At 40.1% G+C, this 19,283-nt stretch overlaps 1 protein-coding gene across 6 annotated transcripts in view; it reads left to right on the top strand.

Annotated features, from left to right (window-relative positions):
- Positions 1–18,297, top strand: part of MIA2 (MIA SH3 domain ER export factor 2) — a 108,721-nt gene extending 90,424 nt beyond the window's left edge. For 4 of the 6 annotated variants that reach the window (XM_079767203.1, XM_079767205.1, XM_079767202.1 and 1 more), the window contains 4 exons: positions 7,066–7,188; positions 14,908–14,966; positions 15,630–15,849; positions 17,142–18,291. In XM_079767203.1, coding sequence (XP_079623329.1) covers positions 7,066–7,188; positions 14,908–14,966; positions 15,630–15,849; positions 17,142–17,290 — 551 coding nt within the window. In that variant the 3' untranslated portion in view covers positions 17,291–18,291. Of the gene's footprint in view, positions 1–7,065; positions 7,189–14,907; positions 14,967–15,629; positions 15,850–17,141 lie in introns of all 6 variants that reach the window. The other 2 variants (XM_079767201.1, XM_079767200.1) reach the window with 1 other exon arrangement.
- Positions 18,298–19,283: the final 986 nt, after the last annotated feature.

Genomic DNA, 19,283 nt, shown 5'->3' with positions numbered 1-19,283 from the left:
AGGATTTCATGGTTCATTATATGAAGATCTCCCAGTTGGTCAAATAAGGCAGGCACTTGCTCAAAATGAAGATAGACATTATTTTAATACTATATATTAGATCATCAATTTAAAATATCACTTTTATCTTAAATTAAATCTCCATATTTGCATAGCTGTTTCTTAGACATTCTTTCTATCCCATTGGTTTCTTTTTTTTTTTTAAGATATTTTTTATTGATGTCAGGAGGAAGGGAGAGAGAGAGAGAGAGAGAAACATTAATGATGAGACAAGCCCACAACCTGGGCATGTACTCTGACCGGGAATTGAACCATGACCTCCTGGTTCATTGGTTGACACTCAACCACTGATCCATGCTGGCAGGGCCACATTGGTTTCTTTATTCCCAAGTCATCATATACTATTGGTCTCTTTTCCTGAGTCATAACCTATTCATATCATTGCTTTTAGCAACTACTTTTAGGAAATTTTTCTTTTTATTCTATTTTAAATTTCTTAATTATTAGATTTTTTTCACATTCTGTTTTCTTTCTTAATATTTTATTTTTATTGTTGACAATATTACAGATATCCCCCATTTACTCCGTATGCCCACCTCTACCCATTCGCACCCTCCCCTTCTTCTGACTCTCACCACACTGTTGTATTTGCCAGTTTATTTTATTCATTAGATTTCACATATAAGATGGTATTTGTCTTCCTCTCACTGGCTGATTTTGCTTAGCATAATAATTTCTAGGTCTGCCTATGCTATAGCAAAAGTTAAGAGTTCCTTTCTTTTTACAGCCCTGTAGTATTTCCATTGTGTAAATGTACCACTGCTTTTTTATCCACTCATCTATTGATGGGCACGTGGACTATTTTCAGATCTTGGCTATTGTAAACAATGCTGCTGTGAACATAGGGGTGCACATATTCTTTCTGATTGGTGTTTCAGGGTTCTTAGGGTGTATTCCAGAAGTGGGATTGCTGGGTCAAAAGGCAGTTCTATTTTTAATTTTTTGAGGAAACTTCATACTGTTTTCTACCATGTGGCTGCACCAGTCTGCATTCCCACCAGCAGTGTGCTAGTGTTCCCTTTTCTCCAATCTTCGCCAGCACATTTTGTTTGTTGATTTATTGATGGTAGCCATTCTGGCAGATGTGAGGTGATATATTGTAGTTTTAATTTGCATTTCTCTGATGATTAGTGACATTGAGCTTTTTTTTTTTTATCTGTCCCCTGGCCATCTGTATGTCCTCTTTGGAGAAGTATCTATTCAGGTCCTTTGCCCATTTTCTAATAGGATTGTTTGTCTTCCTGGTGTTGAGTTGTATAAGTTCTTTATGTATTTTGGAAATTAACTACTTTTCAGATGTATCATTGGTAAATTTGTTTTCCCATGCAGTGGTCTCTCTTTTCATTTTATTGCTGGTTTCTTTTGCTGTGCAGAAGATTTTTAGTATGCTGTAGTCCCATTTGTTTATTTTTTTCTTTTGTTTCCCTTGCCCTAGGAGATATATTGGCAAGAATATTTCTATGAGAAGATGTTTTCTTCTAGGATTTTTATGGTTTCACGACTTACATTTAAATCTTTTATCCATTTTGAATTTATTCTGTGTATGGTGTAAGTTGATGGTCTAGTTTCATTTCATGTACCTGTCCAATTTTCCCAACACCAATTATTGAAGATAATATCTTTATTCCATGAATGCTTTTGCCTCCTTTGTCAAATATTAATTGACCATAAAGATGTGGTTTCTGGGTTCTCATTTCTACTCCATTGATCTATATGCCTGTTTTTATTCCAGTACCAGGCTGTTTTGATTATAGTGGCTTTGTAATATAGTTTGATATCCGATATTGTGATCGTTCCAACTTTGATTTTCTTTCTCAAGATTGCTGCCTCTATTCTGAGTCTTTTTAGGTTCCATCTAAGTTTTTGGAATATTTGTTCTAGACTGTGACATATGCTATTGGTATTTTAATAGGAATTGCATTGACACTATAGATTGCTTTGTGTAGTATGGACATTTTAATGATTTTATATCTTCCAATGAACACAGTTAATGCTTCTATTTATTTGTGTCTTCCTTAATTTCTTTCTTTGATATCCTTTAGTTTTCAGTATAGGTCTTTAACCTCCTTGGTTAAATTTATTTGTAGGTATCTTATTTTTTGTTTTTGTTTTATAGTAAATGAGATTGTTTTCTTAGTTTCTCTTTCTGATGGTTTATTATTTGAATATAAAAATGCCATCGATGTCTGGATATTGATTTTCTATCATGCTCCTTTGCTGAATGCATTTATTAGATCTAATAGTTTTTTGGTGGAGTCTTTAGGCTTTTCTGTATACACTATCATGTCATCTGCGAATAATGACAGTTTTACTGTACTTCCTCCTTTCCAATTTGGATGCCTTTTATTTCTTCTTCTAGTCTGATTGCTGTGGCTAGGACTTCCAGTACTTTGTAGAATGATAGTGGTAAAAGTGGACATCCTAGTCTTGTTGCTGATCTTAAGGGAAATGCTTTTAGTTTTGTCCCATTGAGTAAGATGTTGGCTGTATGTTTTTCTTATTTGCCATTTATTATGTTGAAGTATGGTCCTTTTATTCCTACTTTGCTAAGAGTTGCTATCATAAATGGGTATGGGGTTTTATCTAAAGTTTTTTTTTAATCTGCTGATATGATCATGTGATTTTTTTATCTTTCATTTTGTTTATGTAATGTATCACGTTTATCGATTTGTGAATATTGTACCAATGTTGCATCCCTGGAGTATATCCCACTTGATCATGGTTTATGATGCTTTTAATATATTGTGGGATGTGATTTTCTGATATTTTGATGAGGATTTTAGCATCTATGCTCTTCAATGATATTGGCATATAATTTTCTTTCTTTGTAGTGTCTTCATCTGTTTTTTTAATTAAGATAATGTTGCCCTCATAAAAGGAGCTTGGAAGTCTTCCCTTCTCTTGAACTTTCTGGAATAGTTTGAGGAGGATAGGTATTAGTTCTTCTTTGAATGTTTGGTAAAATTTATCTGTGAAGCCATCCGTTCCAGGACTTTTGTTTGCTTGGAGTTTTTTTTTTTTTTTTATTCCTGCTTCAATGTCATTAGTTGTTGTTGGTCTGTTTAGGTTTTCTGATTCTTCCTGATTTAGTTTTGGAAGACTGTATGTTTCTAGGAATTTGGCCATTTTGTCTCACGTTGTCCAATTTGTTGGCATATGGTTGCTTATAATAATTTTCTTTGTATTTCTGTGGAGTCAGTTGTAACTTCTTTTTCATATCTGATTTTATTTATTTAGTCCAGGCATCCTCAAACTACGGCCCACGGGCCACATGCAGGTGTTTTTGCCGTTTTGTTTTTTTTACTTCAAAATAAGATATGTGCAGTGTGCATAGGAATTTGTTCATAGTTTTTTTTTTAAACTATAATCCAGCCCTCCAATGGTCTGAGGGACAGTGAACTAGCCCCCTGTTTAAAAAGTTTGAGGACCCCTGATTTAGTCCTCTCTCTTTTGTTTCTTGATAAAGGTTTATCAGTCTTGTTTATCTTTCAAAGAACCAGCTCTTGGTTTCATTGATCTTTTGTATTGTTTTTTGTTTCTATGTCATTTATTTCTGTTCTGTTCGGTATTATTTCCTGCCTTCTACTTACTCTGGGCTTTTTCTGTTGTTATTTTTCTAGTTGCTTTAGGTTCATGTTCTATTTTAAGTGAAGATGCTTCTTGTACTTGATGAGTGACCAGTATTGAACCTAAAAATATTCTAACCCTTACCCATCTTTATAATTTTCTTTTCAACCATGTTGATGTTCCTGTTATGTGATAGAACTCCAGATTATTAAAGCAGGTATTCAGGGAACAATTGCAGTCCAAGATGTGTTTTGGAATGAAAAGAGATTGAACAGCATTGTTGTTTAAACTAGACCTGTTGATTGTTATTCTAATTCTTAGTTTATGAAACTGCTTCAGAATGACCTGTACACCTATTCCCACTCTTTATTCATTTTTTTCCCCTGATCCTTTTCCTTTTCCCAGTCTTTCTTTCTGATCATCTCTTTTAAGGTGGTAGAAAACAGGTAAGAAAGCAAAAAAGAAAGGAATCATTTATGTCCTATTTTCTGTATTTTAGCCTTTCATTGGTCATACGCCATTCACATAATTTATTACATCGTGTGTATGTACATGTACATGTATGTGTATATGTATATATATATTTGAGTTTGACCAGAATATCCTTGTTTACTTGTTCATTCCTCCTGACTTTCAGGGCAAGCTTTACCTCCTCTTTGTCAACATTTCTTATTCTTTCAATCAGAATTAGATAGGCCACCTCTCATGTTATTTGTATGCCTCTTTACTAATGCATTGATCACATTGTGTGTATGTGTTTCTTTCATTAGACTAAGAGCATGGACTGTATCAAAATCAATGTTGAATCACTAGTACCTGGTACATAATAGGCTCTGGTAGGTTTAAGGAATCGATTATTTTTGGCAATAGAGGGTACCATGGGTATATGATTTTTAAAATAGAAAACTTGTAGCAAAATTTTATATTTCTGAAATTGTTCATATTGTGGTGATGTATTTTAGAAGCAGGAAAATGATATAGTGTCTGAGACCTGAATAAGAAAGAGCTATGAGACCAAAGGACTTGTATGCATACATATAAGCCTAACCAATGGACACAGACAACACGGGGGTGAGGGCATGAGTGCGGGGGTGGGAGGCAATGGGGCGATAAGGACACATATGTAATACCTTAATCAATAAAGAAAAAAAAAGAGAAAGAGTTGTAAGGTTTTCAGGTTTGCTTATTTTATCCCTTTTCCCAACTCTATCATTTAATTAATCCCGTGTTTGAAGTAGGAAGGGAAAACTCAGTTTAGTTCTTGGTCCTTGGTCTTTTCTTCCCTTGGGCTAATTCAGACCAATTGAGACAGCTCTTTGCTAAGATTCTGAAAGGGGGAGAAAATGAGCCTTCAAGCCTATCTATATCTTTCTCTCCTAAGTCACATCCCTTCACTCTTGGGAGTTCATCTATAATAATAAAAGCGTAATATGCTAATTAGACCAGACGTCTTCTGGGCGACCTTCCAGATGAAGCCAGGGCTGCGAGGGAAGCCCGGGTCCTGGGTGCCTGCCGGCAGCTGGAGGGAAGCCTGGGTCCCGGGTGCCTGCCAGTGGCAGAAGGAAGCCTGGGTCCCTGGTGCCTGCGGGGGGCCAGAGGGAAGCCCAGGTCCCAGGTGCCAGAGGGAAGCTGGTGCCAGCAGTCAGGAGAAGGAAGGCCTACTCTTGCAAGAATTTCATGTATCAGGCCTCTAGTTAAATATACAGTAATTCTTTCTCTTGATTCTGGTTGATGCCAGATGATTTCTTGGCTTTGTGTGAGAGCGTTATATTAGTAAGGTCCCATGTGACTGAGTCAGATGAGGACTGACATCTTTACCATTGTATGGAGTTCACATTATGAACTTCCTAGGACAGTTATGAAACGTAGTTTGGGGCTGTTTGTCCAGATCTATAAGGATAGGAGAGAGTCATACAATTCACCACCTTTGACCTTCTCATATTTTTGGACTCGGGGGCAAATGCAAACCTAATCTATCAAAAGTCTACCATCACCAATCAAAGATGAGATAGACTACCTATTTTCTTTCAAGAATGATAATAAGGACCCAGGAATGACCATTTTGTCATCTTAACTCCTGGGGACAAAGTAGGGTGACTGTTGAAGCTCCTGATTCAGAGTCTGTCCCCAATATTGCATCTATCCAAATGTCCTTAATCTGAGCATTATGAACCTTCTATTCATCTATTGCATCAGACATTTCCCCCTTAAGTTTTGGAAGGATGCTAAATTCCAAAATATTGAATTTACTGAAAATGTGATCACCAATGATCTCTGAATAGTACTCTTTCTGCTTTAGTGACAATTTCCTTTATCATTATCTCTGCTGCTAAATATCTTGCTATACTGAGAAAATATTCTATTTTTTCTTTCTTTGCTAGTAGCTATCTTTTCAAAGTCTCTTTTTGATATTTTGTTGTATTCACTTCTATTATTAAAATTTAAAGTTGAAGGAATATAACTAAATTATGTTCATATACAGGGTGGGGCAAAAGTAGGTTTACAGTTGTATGGAAAGTAGTATAATAGTCTATATCTATGAAAGCCTAAACGACTGTTATGGCAGAACGAATGAAATGACCGGTTGCACACTGAGCAGGCAGGCAGGCAAGCGGTTAGGGGCGAGCAGTTAGGCAGGCGAGTGGTTAGAGTGAGCAGACAGGCAGGCAAGCGGTTAGGGGCAAGAGGCAGGCAGGCAGGCAAACCGGTTAGGGGTGAGCAATCCCGGATTGCGAGAGGGATGTCTGACTGCTGGTTTAGGCCCAATCCCTGCAAATTTCGTGCACTGGGCCTCTAGTAAATAATAATAATACAAGGATAAACTCTGGGCACTCTCCCTCCAGGTAGCATGTCATGCCTTTCCCTTCCCCCTCTTCTTCCCGATTAGCACTTATCTCCTAAACTCCAAGGGACCCCATGAGACTTGCAATAAGTGGAGCAATGGGTAGCGGTAGCTCATTCTGGGTTAGCCCCCTGAACCTGTTTCCAAGGCTGCCTTTCCTGACTTCCCAGTGAGCCAAAGCAGCCCAGCCTAGGTTCTCCTGATGCTTATTCTGTGCCCTTCTCTGTTTCACTGTCCTAAGTGTGTTTTTGTTGTGGTCCATAAATTCTTGCCTGCTTTTCTAAAAAAAAAAAAAGATAATAAACTCTGTTTCATGTATTCACAATTGTAAACATACTTTTGGCCCACCCTGTATTTTAATTTACACATTATAAATGAACTTTTAAAATACAGTGTAGCATATCATAATTGTGTTTACTACAAAAGCAAATAGTTACTGCTTTTAGTGCAATATGTAATTTTCCTAAAATTCTTTACTATTTGTCTACCATATTATCTTTTAGGAAGCAAGAGAAGTCTCTACGTTCAATATATTAAACTTAAGTAAACTTGATTTATTTTTTTCTAAAGAAAATGTTTTAAAACTTGTTTTGTAGGCCAACCTTATTCTGATCCAGCTCTTCCTCCACAAAGGCAAGACAGATTTTATTCTAATACTGGTAGACTCTCTGGACCCGCAGAACTCAGAAGTTTTAATATGCCATCACTGGATAAAGCAGGTAAGAAATACTTGTGTGTATGTATTAAAAATACTTTTTAGTAATGGTGGCAAATTAAAGAACTAGAAGCTGAATAAAGGACCATATCATTGCTATCTGTGGTAGCCTTAAGGCCAAAATCTCTTTCCTGAAATTTTCCTGTTTTTATGTTTCTTGTTACTTTGTACACATCCGTGGCATCTACATATATTTGGTGATTGGTTTGGGCACCATAGGTTTACTCTGTGAACCTATGAAGGAAAATTTTACTCTGTTTCATGATTAATTCTCTAATTTTTTCAGTACACTTACATATATCCTTTTTAGTAATCAGGGAAATTAGGCTTATGTAAATGGATATGTGAAAATTCACCAGAAAAATAATTTGAGTACATGCTCTATTGCTGGTCTGATCAATTATCTTATTTAAACATTTTGTACTTAGCTTTAACTAACATTTAATGAGGAACCTATTGTTTTTCAGGCATTCTTTTCCTTAAACCACCTCAAAGCAACTCACTGAAGTTAGGAAATATAGTATATATCCAATGTATCCATCAGAAGTATATAACATTAAGAACATAAAAAGATTAAAACATCAGTAGAAAGTTAATATAAATATATTGGTAAAAGTTTTTTCAGGAAAGGGTATATGTTTGGGGGGAGGGCATTATTTTTTTGAAGTGTTTATTATTTTAGAAAAGTTTTTTTGAATAATAAGCAAAGAACTAGACTTATGGCTTGGATTTTTATTATCTATAATAATAAAAGTATAATATGCTAAATAGACCAGATGTCCTTCCAGACGACCTTCTAGACCAGTGGTTCTCAACCTTTCTAATGCCGCGACCCTTTAATACAGTTCCTCATGTTGTGGTGACCCCCAACCATAAAATTATTTTCGTTGCTACTTCATAACTGTAATTTTGCTACTGTTATGAATCGTAATGTAAATATCCTTGTTTTCCGATGGTCTTAGGCGACCCTGCTAGTGGTTCTCAACCTGTGGGTCGCGACAGTCGACTGGTCGACCAGTCACTATGACATGCACTGACCACCAGGGGGCAGACACTCTGACTGGTAGGTTAGCTTGCCGCTGGGGTCCAGTCAATCGGGACTGAGTGAGACGGGCCTGACACCCTGGAACCCTCCCATGGTCCCTCCCTGGCTGGTCAACCTCCCGCGTCTCTCCCCGGCCCCAATCATGCACTGGTGGGGTGCCTTGGCCTGACCTGCACCCTCTCGCAATCTGGGACCCCTCAGGGGATGTTGGAGAGTTGGTTTTGGCCTAATCCCACAGGCCAGGCTGAGGGACCCCACTTGTGCAATAATTCGTGCACCGGGCCTCTAGTATATGTATAAAGTAGTGCTATTTAAAATTTTTTACATGTTCATTTTTTGGGGTATTTGAACAATATTTGATTAATCAGATAATATTTAAATGCTTATTGTTTAGAAGGGGCTCTGCATGACATTGAAAACAATATAATTATAATAAGGTACAGTTTATTATAATTATACTTTAGGCCCGGTGCACAAAATTGGTGCACAGGGGTGTGTGTGTCCCTCAGCCCAGCCTGCACCCTCTCCAGTCTGGGACCCCTTGAGGGATGTTCTACTGCCCGGTATGATCGGGCCTAAACGGGCAGTCGGACATCCCTCTCACAATCCAGGACTGCTGGCTCCCAACTGCTCACCTGCCTGCCTTCCTGATTGCTCCTAACCACTTCTGCCTGCCAGCCTGATCACCCCCTAGCCACTCCCCTGCCAGCCTGATTGATGCCTAACTGCTCCCCTGCCAGCCTGTTTGCCCCTAACTGCCCTTCCCTGCAGGCCTGGTCACCCCATACTGCTCTCCCCAGCAGGCCTGGGTCCCCCCCAACTGCCCTTCCCTGCAGGCCCGGTCGCTCCCAACTTCCCTCCTCTGCCGGCCTGGTCACAACCTAACTGCCCTCCCCTGCAGGCTTGATTGCCCCCAACTGCCCTCCCTTGCAGGCCTGGTCCCTCCCAACTGCCCTCCCCTGCTGGCCATCTTGTGGTGGCCATCTTGTGTCCACATGGGGGCATCCATCTTTGACCACATGAGGGCAGCCATCTTGTGTGTTGGAGTGATGGTCAATTTGCACATTACTTTTTTATTAGATAGGCTAGAAGCCTGCTGCATGAGTGGGGGCCGGCTGGTTTGCCCTGAAGGGTGTCCCGGATCAGGGTGGGCATTCCCTTGGGGCGTGGGGCGGCCTAGGTGAGGGGCCTGTGGTGGTTTGCAGGCCGGCCACACCCCCCGGCGACCCAAGCGGAGGCCCTAGTATCTGGGATTTATTTATCTTTTATAATTGAAACTTTGTAGCCCTGAGCGGAGCCAAGTCTCCTGCTCGCTCTGTGGCCACAGCCATTTTTGTTGGGATTTATTTATCTTCTATAATTGAAACTTTGTAGCCTTAAGCGGAGGCCAAGGCAGGCCAGGGCTGCAGGAGCTTGGCTTCCTCCATCGCTGGGGGCAACTCAAGCCTCCTGCTCTCTCCAGCTCCAGGACTGCCACCATTTTTGTTGGGATTTATTTATCTTCTATAATTGAAACTTTGTAGCCTTGAGTGGAGGCCTGGGCCTGCCAGGGTGTGTGGAAAGCTTGGCTTCCTCCATTGCTGGGGAAACCCAAGCCTCCTGCTCGCTCCGTGGCTGCAGCCATCTTGGTTGGGTTAATTTGCATACTCGCTCCTGATTGGCTGGTGGGTGTGGCTTGTGGCTGCAGCAGAGTGATGGTTAATTTGCATATTACTCTTTTATTAGAGAGGACTAGTGGCCTGGTGCAAGAAATTTGTGCACGGGAGGGGGGCTGTCCCTCAGCCCATTCTGCACCCTCTCCAATCTGGAACCCCTTGGGGGATGTACGACTGTCGGTTTAGGCCCGATCCCTAAACCGGCAGTTGGACATCCCTCTCGCAATCAAGGACCACTGGCTCCTAACCGCTCACCTGCCTGCCTGCCTGATCACTCCTAACCACTCTGCCTGCCAGCCTGACCCCCCCAAAATGCCCCACCCCACCAGCCTGCTCGCCCCCAACTGTCCCCCCCTGCCGGCCTGCTTGCCCCCAACTGCCCTCCCCTGCCAGCCTGATCGCCCCTAACCACCTCTGCCTCGGCCCACCACCATGGCTTTGTCTGGAAGGACATCTGGAAGGTCTTCTGGTCTAATTAGCACATTATCCTTTTATTAGTATAGATAGATAGAGGCCTGGTGCACGGGTGGGGGCTGGCTGGTCTTCCCTTTGGGGACAGGGCTGGCCTGGGCGAGGGGCTGGGGCAGTTTGCAGGCCGACCATGTCCCCATCACGGTTGGGGGGGGGTCTCTGCTGGGGGTGGGGCCAGCCTGAGCAAGGGGCTGATGGCTGTTTTCAGGCTGGCCACGCCTCCATCAGGGTGAGGGTCCCTGCTGGGGGGCAGAGTGGGCCTGGGCAAGGGGCTGACTGCCATTTGCAGGCTGGCCATGCCCCTATTGGGGTGAGGGTCCCCGCTGGGGGGCATGGCCAGCCTGGGCGAGGGGCTGAGGACTGTTTGCAGGCTGGCCACGCCCCCATTGGGGTGAGGGTCCCCACTGAGGGGCATGGCTGGCCTGGGCGAGGGGCTGAGGGCTGTTTGGGGGCAATTTGCAGGCCTACCAAGCCCCTAGCTTTTTCTGGAAGGACATCTGGAAGGTCTCCCGGTCTAATTAGCATATTACTCTTTTATTAGTATAGAATAATAATTAAATAGGGAAGAAAGACATGTATTTTTAATACTGGTGAGAATAGTAAGTCTCATTAGAGAATATGCTGTGTTCATGCTCATCTAGTTGAAGGATCAAGGAAAAGTCCATGAAGGAGGTGCCATTTGAGCTGCTGTTGAGGGAATTTGAAAAATTAATTGGGAGGTGGGTGTCTGCACTAATAATAATGAATAGCATGCAAGCCAAACAAAAAGAGAAAAACAACAGCTTGAGTCATTTATTAATGGTTTTAAAACTGAGATATTAATCACTTGACAAGGCTTCATGAGGACTAAATGAGTTAATGTGTGTGGAAGTGTTTTGTGAACAGAAAAGTTTTATATAAATGTAACATATTACCATTGGTTTGTCAGTATTTGGTATTTACACAAAGGAGAATGGTGAGAGACATGGTGGAAACACATTGACTAACACTAGTGCTCAGTAGTCATTCATTGAATGAAAGTGAATTATCTCATTTAATTTTTACAATGATCCTATGAAATTGACATTAGTGTCCTCATTTTATAGGTAAAGAAACCGAGGCTCCAAAAGGTACACAAGATCTCAGGATAGGAAGTTTCTGAGGCAGGATTTAAACCCATGTCTGTGTGACTTAAGCCATGGTCTTGATCCCTATACTTTATTGAAATGTGAGGGTAGTGGACCCAGCCATTGAGGCACTAAATGTTTATAGAATGCTTACTGTATGGCAGGCATTATGGAAGTTGCTCTATTTCAGGGGTGGACAGGAGCTCAGCATTCCTTACACCTTGAGGTTTAGCAAAGGCATATAACACTTGCATGACAGTGACAAAGTAATGAGTACACAATGTTATGAGAGCATATGGAGACTCACCAAGATGAAGTGTTAGTATTTTGAGCATGGGATAGTCAAGAAAATCTTGGCAAAAGTAAGCTAAGAACTAAAGGAGGAATTAGCTGGACCAAAAGGATGGTGATAATGATTTAGAAGAGAATAGCATCTTTAAAGATTTAGAAGTAAGAGTGCTTAGTAAGTTATGGCTGCAACATCAAGTGTGAGTCCAGGAATATTGAAACATGTGGTGAAGAGGTAAGTAGTGCATAGGGTTTTCAGGGTCTTGCAAACCTGTTCAGAAATGTGGACCTTATTCACAGGATAAACACATTAAAGGATTTTAAACAGGGAAATAATATAATCAGACCTGCATTTTAGAGGAATTACTGTGATTGTATTATGGCAAATAGATTTGGAGGGAGTGATTAAGATTGGAGACAGGGTAACTTTTTAGGAGACTTATTATAGGAATCTACATGAGTGATGGTGGTGATTAGCAGAGGGGATAGATAAATGGGACTAAACACAGAAAATAGAATTGGGAGGATTTAGGATTGAAGGCATGTGGGAGTGAAGAAGAAGGAATCTTGGCTGTGTCATCTGGGCCAGTGGTCGGCAAACTCATTAGTCAACAGAGCCAAATATCAACAGTACAACGATTGAAATTTCTTTTGAGAGCCAAATTTTTTAAACTTAAACTTTTTCTAATGCCACTTCTTCAAAATAGACTCGCCCAGGCCGTGGTATTTTGTGGAAGAGCCACACTCAAGGGGCCAAAGAGCTGCATGTGGCTTGAGAGCTGCAGTTTGCCGACCACGGATCTGGGCCATTCATTGTTCTGAGACAAGGAACAAGGAACAGTAGGAAATTTGACAGAAAGATTGTAAGCTACAGTTTGAAGTTACAAAATTAGCAGCACCTGTGATATACCTCCATGAATATTCAGATTGGCAGTTCAAGCTTTCAAGTCCTAAGGGAAATAGCTAGATCGGAATTACACATCTGAAGTCAGTAGTAGTGCACATCAAATTAAAGCTGTAGCAGTAGAGGGGATTTCTCAAGGAGATAATTAGGATAGGCCAGTGGTCGGCAAACTCATTAGTCAACAGAGCCAAATATCAACAGTACAACGATTGAAATTTCTTTTGAGAGCCGAAAACCGACTTCTGCGCATGGGCCACGAAGTTTCAATCGCACTGTGTGCGCGCGCCCGCGTGTGGTATTTTGTGGAAGAGCCATACTCAGGGGGCCAAAGAGCCGCATGTGGCTCGCGAGCCGCAGTTTACCGACCACTGGGATAGGCCAAAAGTGGAACTCTGAGGAGATCACCTTGTAAGGATGGTCCAAGGTAGTGGATTATACCAAAGAAACTGAAGAGCAGCAGCTAAAAAGAAGAGCTGGATAGAAGGAAGGATGACACAGAAATTAAAGACTGAGAGGATTTAAAGAGGGAGGGAGTGCCTGGCTGGTGTGGCTAACTGGTTGAGCATCGACCTATGAACCAGGAAGTCATGGTTTGATTCCGGTCAGGGCACATGCCTGGGTTTCGGGTTCAGTCCCCTAGTAGGGGCTGTGCAGGAGGCAGCCAATAAAAGATTCTCATCATTGATGCTTCATTCTCTCCTGCTCCTTCCTCTCTGAAATCAATACAGAAATATTTAAAAACCTAAGGAGGGAGGGAGTAGTCAACAATGGTGAAAAATAAGGACTAAAGGGGTCTATTTTAATTTGCAAAAAAAGATTTTTTGATTTTGGGGAAAACAGTTTCAATAGACCAGTTGATTGATGTTGCAAATAGATTCCAGTAAAATGAGAACAAAATGGGAGGAATTCTGAACAATATGTATAGAATAATTCTTGATAGTTAAAGGGAGAGGTAGCTAGCTGTAAGGGGATTCTCTTTTTCTGTCTCATTTAAAAATATTTTTATTGATTACAGAGAGGAAGGGAGAAGGAGAGAGAGATAGAAACATCAATGATGAGAGAGAATCATTGATTGGTGCCTCCTGCACGACCCCCTGGGGATTGAGCCCACAACCCAGGCATGTGCCCTGACTGTGAATCGAACCTGGACCTCCTGGTTCATAGGTTGATGCTCAACAACTGAGCTGTGCTGGCTGGACTCCTGTCTCATTTTTAGATAATAATTGGGACAGACTTGCAAAAAGGGAGGAGCAAGGCAACAGAGAGAGGAAAATCCCTGAGGAAGCTGGAGGGGAAGGATTCTGAGCACAGAATCAGGGTTATAGATTGTTTAGAGGGATCCTTTTCCATTATTATAGGAGGAAAGATCATAGGAATATAGTTGCTGTTATATTTATATGTTTGATTACAAAAAGTTAAGGAAGTTTCTAAGTGACTGGTATAGTAGGTTTGAGGAGAATGGAGGTTTGAAATTGCTGAGGAGAAAACCGGCTTAGAAGACACACAAAACTAGGCAGAGGGCAGCTGGACGTATGGCTGGAGATCTATCAGCCTGGAGTGATGCCAGTGTACTCGGCTTTGGTTTATTTCACCCCCAGAAGTGCTAAGTAACTCAGGAATAAGAAGAGTGGAATCAGAATTGGATTAATCTAGGCTGGAATGTTCTCAGAGACTAAGTAGTTCTTGATAACAAAGTTCAGGAACATTTATTTAGAAACAGTGGCTAAATTCATGGGGGATTGAGCCTGCAGCCGAGGTACATGCCCTTGACTGGAATCGAACCTGGGACCCTTCAGCCCACGGGCCAATGCTCTATCCACTGAGCCAAACTGGACTGGGCACTAGTCTGTGCTTCTTGATGGAGGAATAAGGAAGGAAGGGTAAGAGGAAAGAAAAGAAGGAGCAAAGGAGAGAGAGAGTTAAGAAAGGAAGTAAGGCTGGAGAAAAATGAAGGAAGGAAGGAAAGAAAGAATGGAGGGATAGAAATGCTACTTCCTAGAAGTCTCCTCATGATGCTGCTTGTGGCAGGATTGCCTCGGGACAAGCTGCCGTGTGCCTTTGTAGAACGCCGAGTCTACCGAAATTCCCAGGGACCTCAAGCTGCTCTTGTGGCCCTAATACAGGATGCTGGTGTCAAGCTGGTTTATGTGCTGACGAGGGGAGTGGGAAAGTGTCAACATCCTTTGTGATCTGGGGCTATTCTAGGAATGGGGTGATAGGCATGCATTTTTCATAGTTTAACTTTTATGTCTAGATGGGCCAAAGTCTTCAGAAATGGAATCCAGTGGAAATGATAGCAAAGACGATCTTGGTGTAAGTACTGAAAGAGGAATTTTATTCATTATTTAGAAGCTTTCTAATCTCTTGGTTTACTAGAATAGAAATTTAGCTAGCAATCTATTTTTTTATATAAAGCTGTTTCATTCATTTTGACAAATATATGGACTTCCTACTTAGCATTATAGCTGTTTCTTTTCTGGAACGTACCTGATGGTGAGGAAATACAACTTACAGACTGTAACGTGTCTACAAACAAGAGGCTTGAGTTATTATACTATAGTTAAATAAGAATTTGGATTTTCCCTCTTGGACTTCTATTTAAATGTTTTAAAGTACATTTTTGTTACTATGTTTACAATTTTGGTTTTGTCTACCTTATCTTATGTTGAAATTATAAACATAAGCATCTTTTTTCAGTATGTACTTGATAAAAGAATGTATATTTTTGTACTCTTGGTCTATTCTGTCATGTCTTTAGTCAGAATATTACCTTGTTGGTTCTACTGAGTTAATAAAATATTTGTGATGGCAAAAATCCATCAGATAGAAAACAGTCTTTTTCTGGAGCTTTTTTAAGACTATCCTGAAGTGCTTTCTGCCTAGGTGCTTCAGGCTTTCTAAGCCTAAGGTTTTTAGGAAAACAATTGCAAATTTTGCTCCTATTTTTGGTGACTGCCATATGTCAATTTGTTACAGAATTTAAATGTGCCTGATGCGTCTCTCCCCACCAAGAGTGAAGCAGCTGGCCCTGGCCGTGGTCCTCCCGTCAGAGGCCCATTGTTTCCAGTGGATGCAAGGGGCCCGTACCTGAGAAGAGGTCCTCCCTTTCCTCCCCCTCCGGGAGGCATGTATGGCGCTTCCCATGACTATTTTCCTCCAGGAGACTTTCCCGGTCCACCACCTCCTCCATTTGCAAGTATGCTTTTTTAAAAAAAATTAATGTGTGTTTTATAGAGTAAATAAGATATATTAAGTCTGCTTCCTATTCATGTGGTAATACAGTGGAGAAAAAACCTTTCTCACATTCTGTGAGTATACCATTACTTTTCTGTATTGGGAAGGCAGCCAACCATCGGTAGACTGTAATGAGTTTCAGCTTGATTCATCTCAATACTGTGGAAGAATTTCTGTATTTTACTTGTCAAGAAAATCATTGGCTTTTTGCTTCAGTTTTTGGTAAGACTGAAATTATTTGTATCTTATTTGATAGAAACTGGTTACTATGCCAATTAGTAAAAACAATTACATTTTATATTTTAGCATTAAAATTACTGGATAACATTTTTTAAAAATATATTTTATTGATTTTTTTTTTTTTTTTTTTTTTTACAGAGAGGAAGGGAGAGGAATAGAGAGAAACATCGGTGAGAGAGAAACATCCATCGGCTGCCTCCTGCACACCCCCTACTGGGGATGTGCCCTCAACCAAGGTACATGCCCTTGACCGGAATCGAACCTGCGACCCTTCAGTACGCAGGCCGACGCTCTATCCACTGAGCCAAACCGGTTAAGGCCTGGCTAACATTTTTAAAGTCATTTTTAAAAAAATAGTTCTCATTTAAAACTTAAAATGTGTTTGGACTAATTCTTGAATTTATTGAAATTCTCTCACAGCCTCACATCAGAAAAATGGAATAATTTATTGTTTTTATATCTATACATTGCCATTTAGAACTGTAGTTTTCTATAGAATAGGTACATAATTACCAAACACTAGGCAGAAGCCTATTATTTGCCTGGTGTGGTCATTGCCTTCCATCATTCCTCCTGTATGTTAAGTGTGAATTAAAATTAATTTCTTTGGGGGAATTTTAAGACAGTCTCTGATATAGCTGTAAATGTTTATGGTAACACCAAATTGGAACTGGGAATTACTAGTCTGAATTTTCAGTCTAGTGAAAATAAGTGTTACATGGAAACTTTTTAAAAGTAAGTTTGTATAGTTTGAAGTAATTCTTTTTTAAAAGTGTTAAGATGTTAGATTTTCATAAGACAAAATTTGGGTCTAAAATTTATGATATTCCCTTTAATCATGTGTAGTTGAAGAAAGTATGTTTTTCTCAATGGTGTAAAGATTTGTTAGATCAAGTAATAATTCTGCTGTCAATTTTTTAATGTAAAGATTGGAAGTTATAAGCTAATGATTTATTAGGGCTTCAGTACAGGTGGTTAAAGTTAAAAATGTCTTTTATTAATCTCTTTGAACAGTGAGAAATGTCTACTCACCGAGAGCTTTTCCTCATTATCTTCCTCCAAGAGCTGGATTTTTTCCCCCACCCCCTTCCTCACATCCAGAAAGTAGAAGTGAGGTCCCATCAGGGTTGAGTCCACCTTCAAATGAGCCTACTACTGAGTGAACATCCAGAACCACAAGAAACTTGACAATATTTTTGGTCTCTCTTCAAAAGCAATTATTTTTCTTTATTTTATTTTTTTAATTAAAACAATTGGGGTGACATAAGATTATATAGGTTTCAAGTGTACATTTCTCTGATACATGATCTGTATCAAAAGTAATTTTGATTTCTCTCATTTTCAGTTTAAGTAACAGCTGTTACTTAAGTGACTATACTTACGCTCAAATTGGAGCTTAATGGAACTACATTCTCAGGATAGTATTTTGTAAATAAAGATGATTTAAATATGAATTTTATGAGTAAATTATTTTCATTTTATTTTATTCTACATAGTATAATTAATTTGGTTAACGAATCCACTATCACTTAAACAATAATGGGAGTTTCCTTTATGTAATCTTGCAATTGGGGATGTTTTAAACTCCAAAGGCTGTGTCTTTATGCCAAGAACTGCATTTACTATGGTTATAGACAAATGTGAAAGTAACTTATACTTCATTAAATAAATTTTAATTGATTTAAAGACTTGTTTGACATTGATAATAAAGTCAGCTAGTTTTTTCATAAATATGGTTACATTAGTTTTTTTCTTCCAACCAGTAGCTTTGAGGCTCACAATTAATGCTTTATTATGGGTCTTTTTCATTCAGTTATCTTACCAAAAGTGTGCCCTATATCTCGCAAATAGATGTGAATGACCTGATGCAACAAATTAATATACTTTTAACGGTCAAAATTTATTATATTTTAAAGAAAACCAGGATATTGTCTAAGGGTAAATTTCATTGGTTTCCTTATTTTATTTCTTTTCTTCATTTGTAAGATATTTACTGTTTTTAGTGGGGAATGTTGAGTTTATTATAGAATAACTATACTGAGGCAGTGTGTCATCATATTGAGCTTTGGACTCAATTATCTTGAGAATGTTTCCCTAACTCAGGTTTGTATTCTGTTAGTCTTCTTGCACATTACTATGATTATGAAAGGGTAATAAATATTACAATCCTCATATTGAGAGGCTGGTTGTTTCTAGTTGTTTACTTGGATTTTTTTTGGTGCCAAAAGACAGAGATTAAATATTCTTGAGCAAAGCAATAATGCATTTGTAATTGGAACACTTCATGCCAGCCCAGGTGTTCTTTGGAACAGTGTTCTTGTGAGGTATTTCACTCCCTCTCCATTCTCATCCTGCCTTAGGAAAAAAAAAAGGGTAAAAAGAAAGGCTCTGTGTGAAATGCTTGAATAAAATATTAAGTAGAATGAGGACTGTAAAAGCATCATTACACTTTAAAAGCCAGATTTCAGGGGGAAATAGAAACTACTTTTTAAAATAGTAAAGTGAAAAGAAGAAGAGAAACAGAAGAGGAACGATGCAGACCATTGCAGTCAAGTAAAATTTTTTTGTTTGCTCTAGGATAGGGAAGACCAGTTTTGGCTTATGTCAGAAGAGGAGAGAGGAGAAGGCAAATCAAACATAGTAGAGAGAGTGGTAATAAACTGAGGAAGCAAAGCATAGAGGAGGCAGGGAGAGCATTGGATGAAAGCATGGTGGAAGACAAGAAGACTTGACATGGGTTGAATAGTTTAAAATACTTTGGGGTTCCAGAATAAATGAATATATTTAGCTTTAAAATATATTTTTATTAAAGTAACTAGAGGCCCGGTGCATGAAATTTGTGTGCGGGAGGGGGTGGGGCATGTCCCTCAGCCCAGCCTGCACCCTCTCCAATCTGACATCCCTCTCACAATCCAGGACTTCTGGCTCCCAACTGCTCACCTGCCTGCCTTCCTGATTGCTCCTAACCGCTTCTGCCTGGCAGCCTAATCACCCCCTAACCATTCTCCTGCCATCCTTATTGATGCCTAACTGCTCCCCTGACAGCCTCATGCCCCTAACTGCCCTCCCCTGCAGGCCTGGTCACCCCTAACTGCCCTCCCCTGCAGGCCTGGTCACCCCTAACTGCCCACCCCTGCAGGCCTGGTCACCCCTAAC

This window comes from Cnephaeus nilssonii (genome assembly GCF_951640355.1).
Source record: "Cnephaeus nilssonii genome assembly, chromosome: 1".
Classification (NCBI taxonomy): Eukaryota; Metazoa; Chordata; class Mammalia; order Chiroptera; family Vespertilionidae; genus Cnephaeus; species Cnephaeus nilssonii.
Note: the sequence above shows the minus strand (reverse complement) of the source record. Positions and strands in the feature narration are given on the sequence as shown.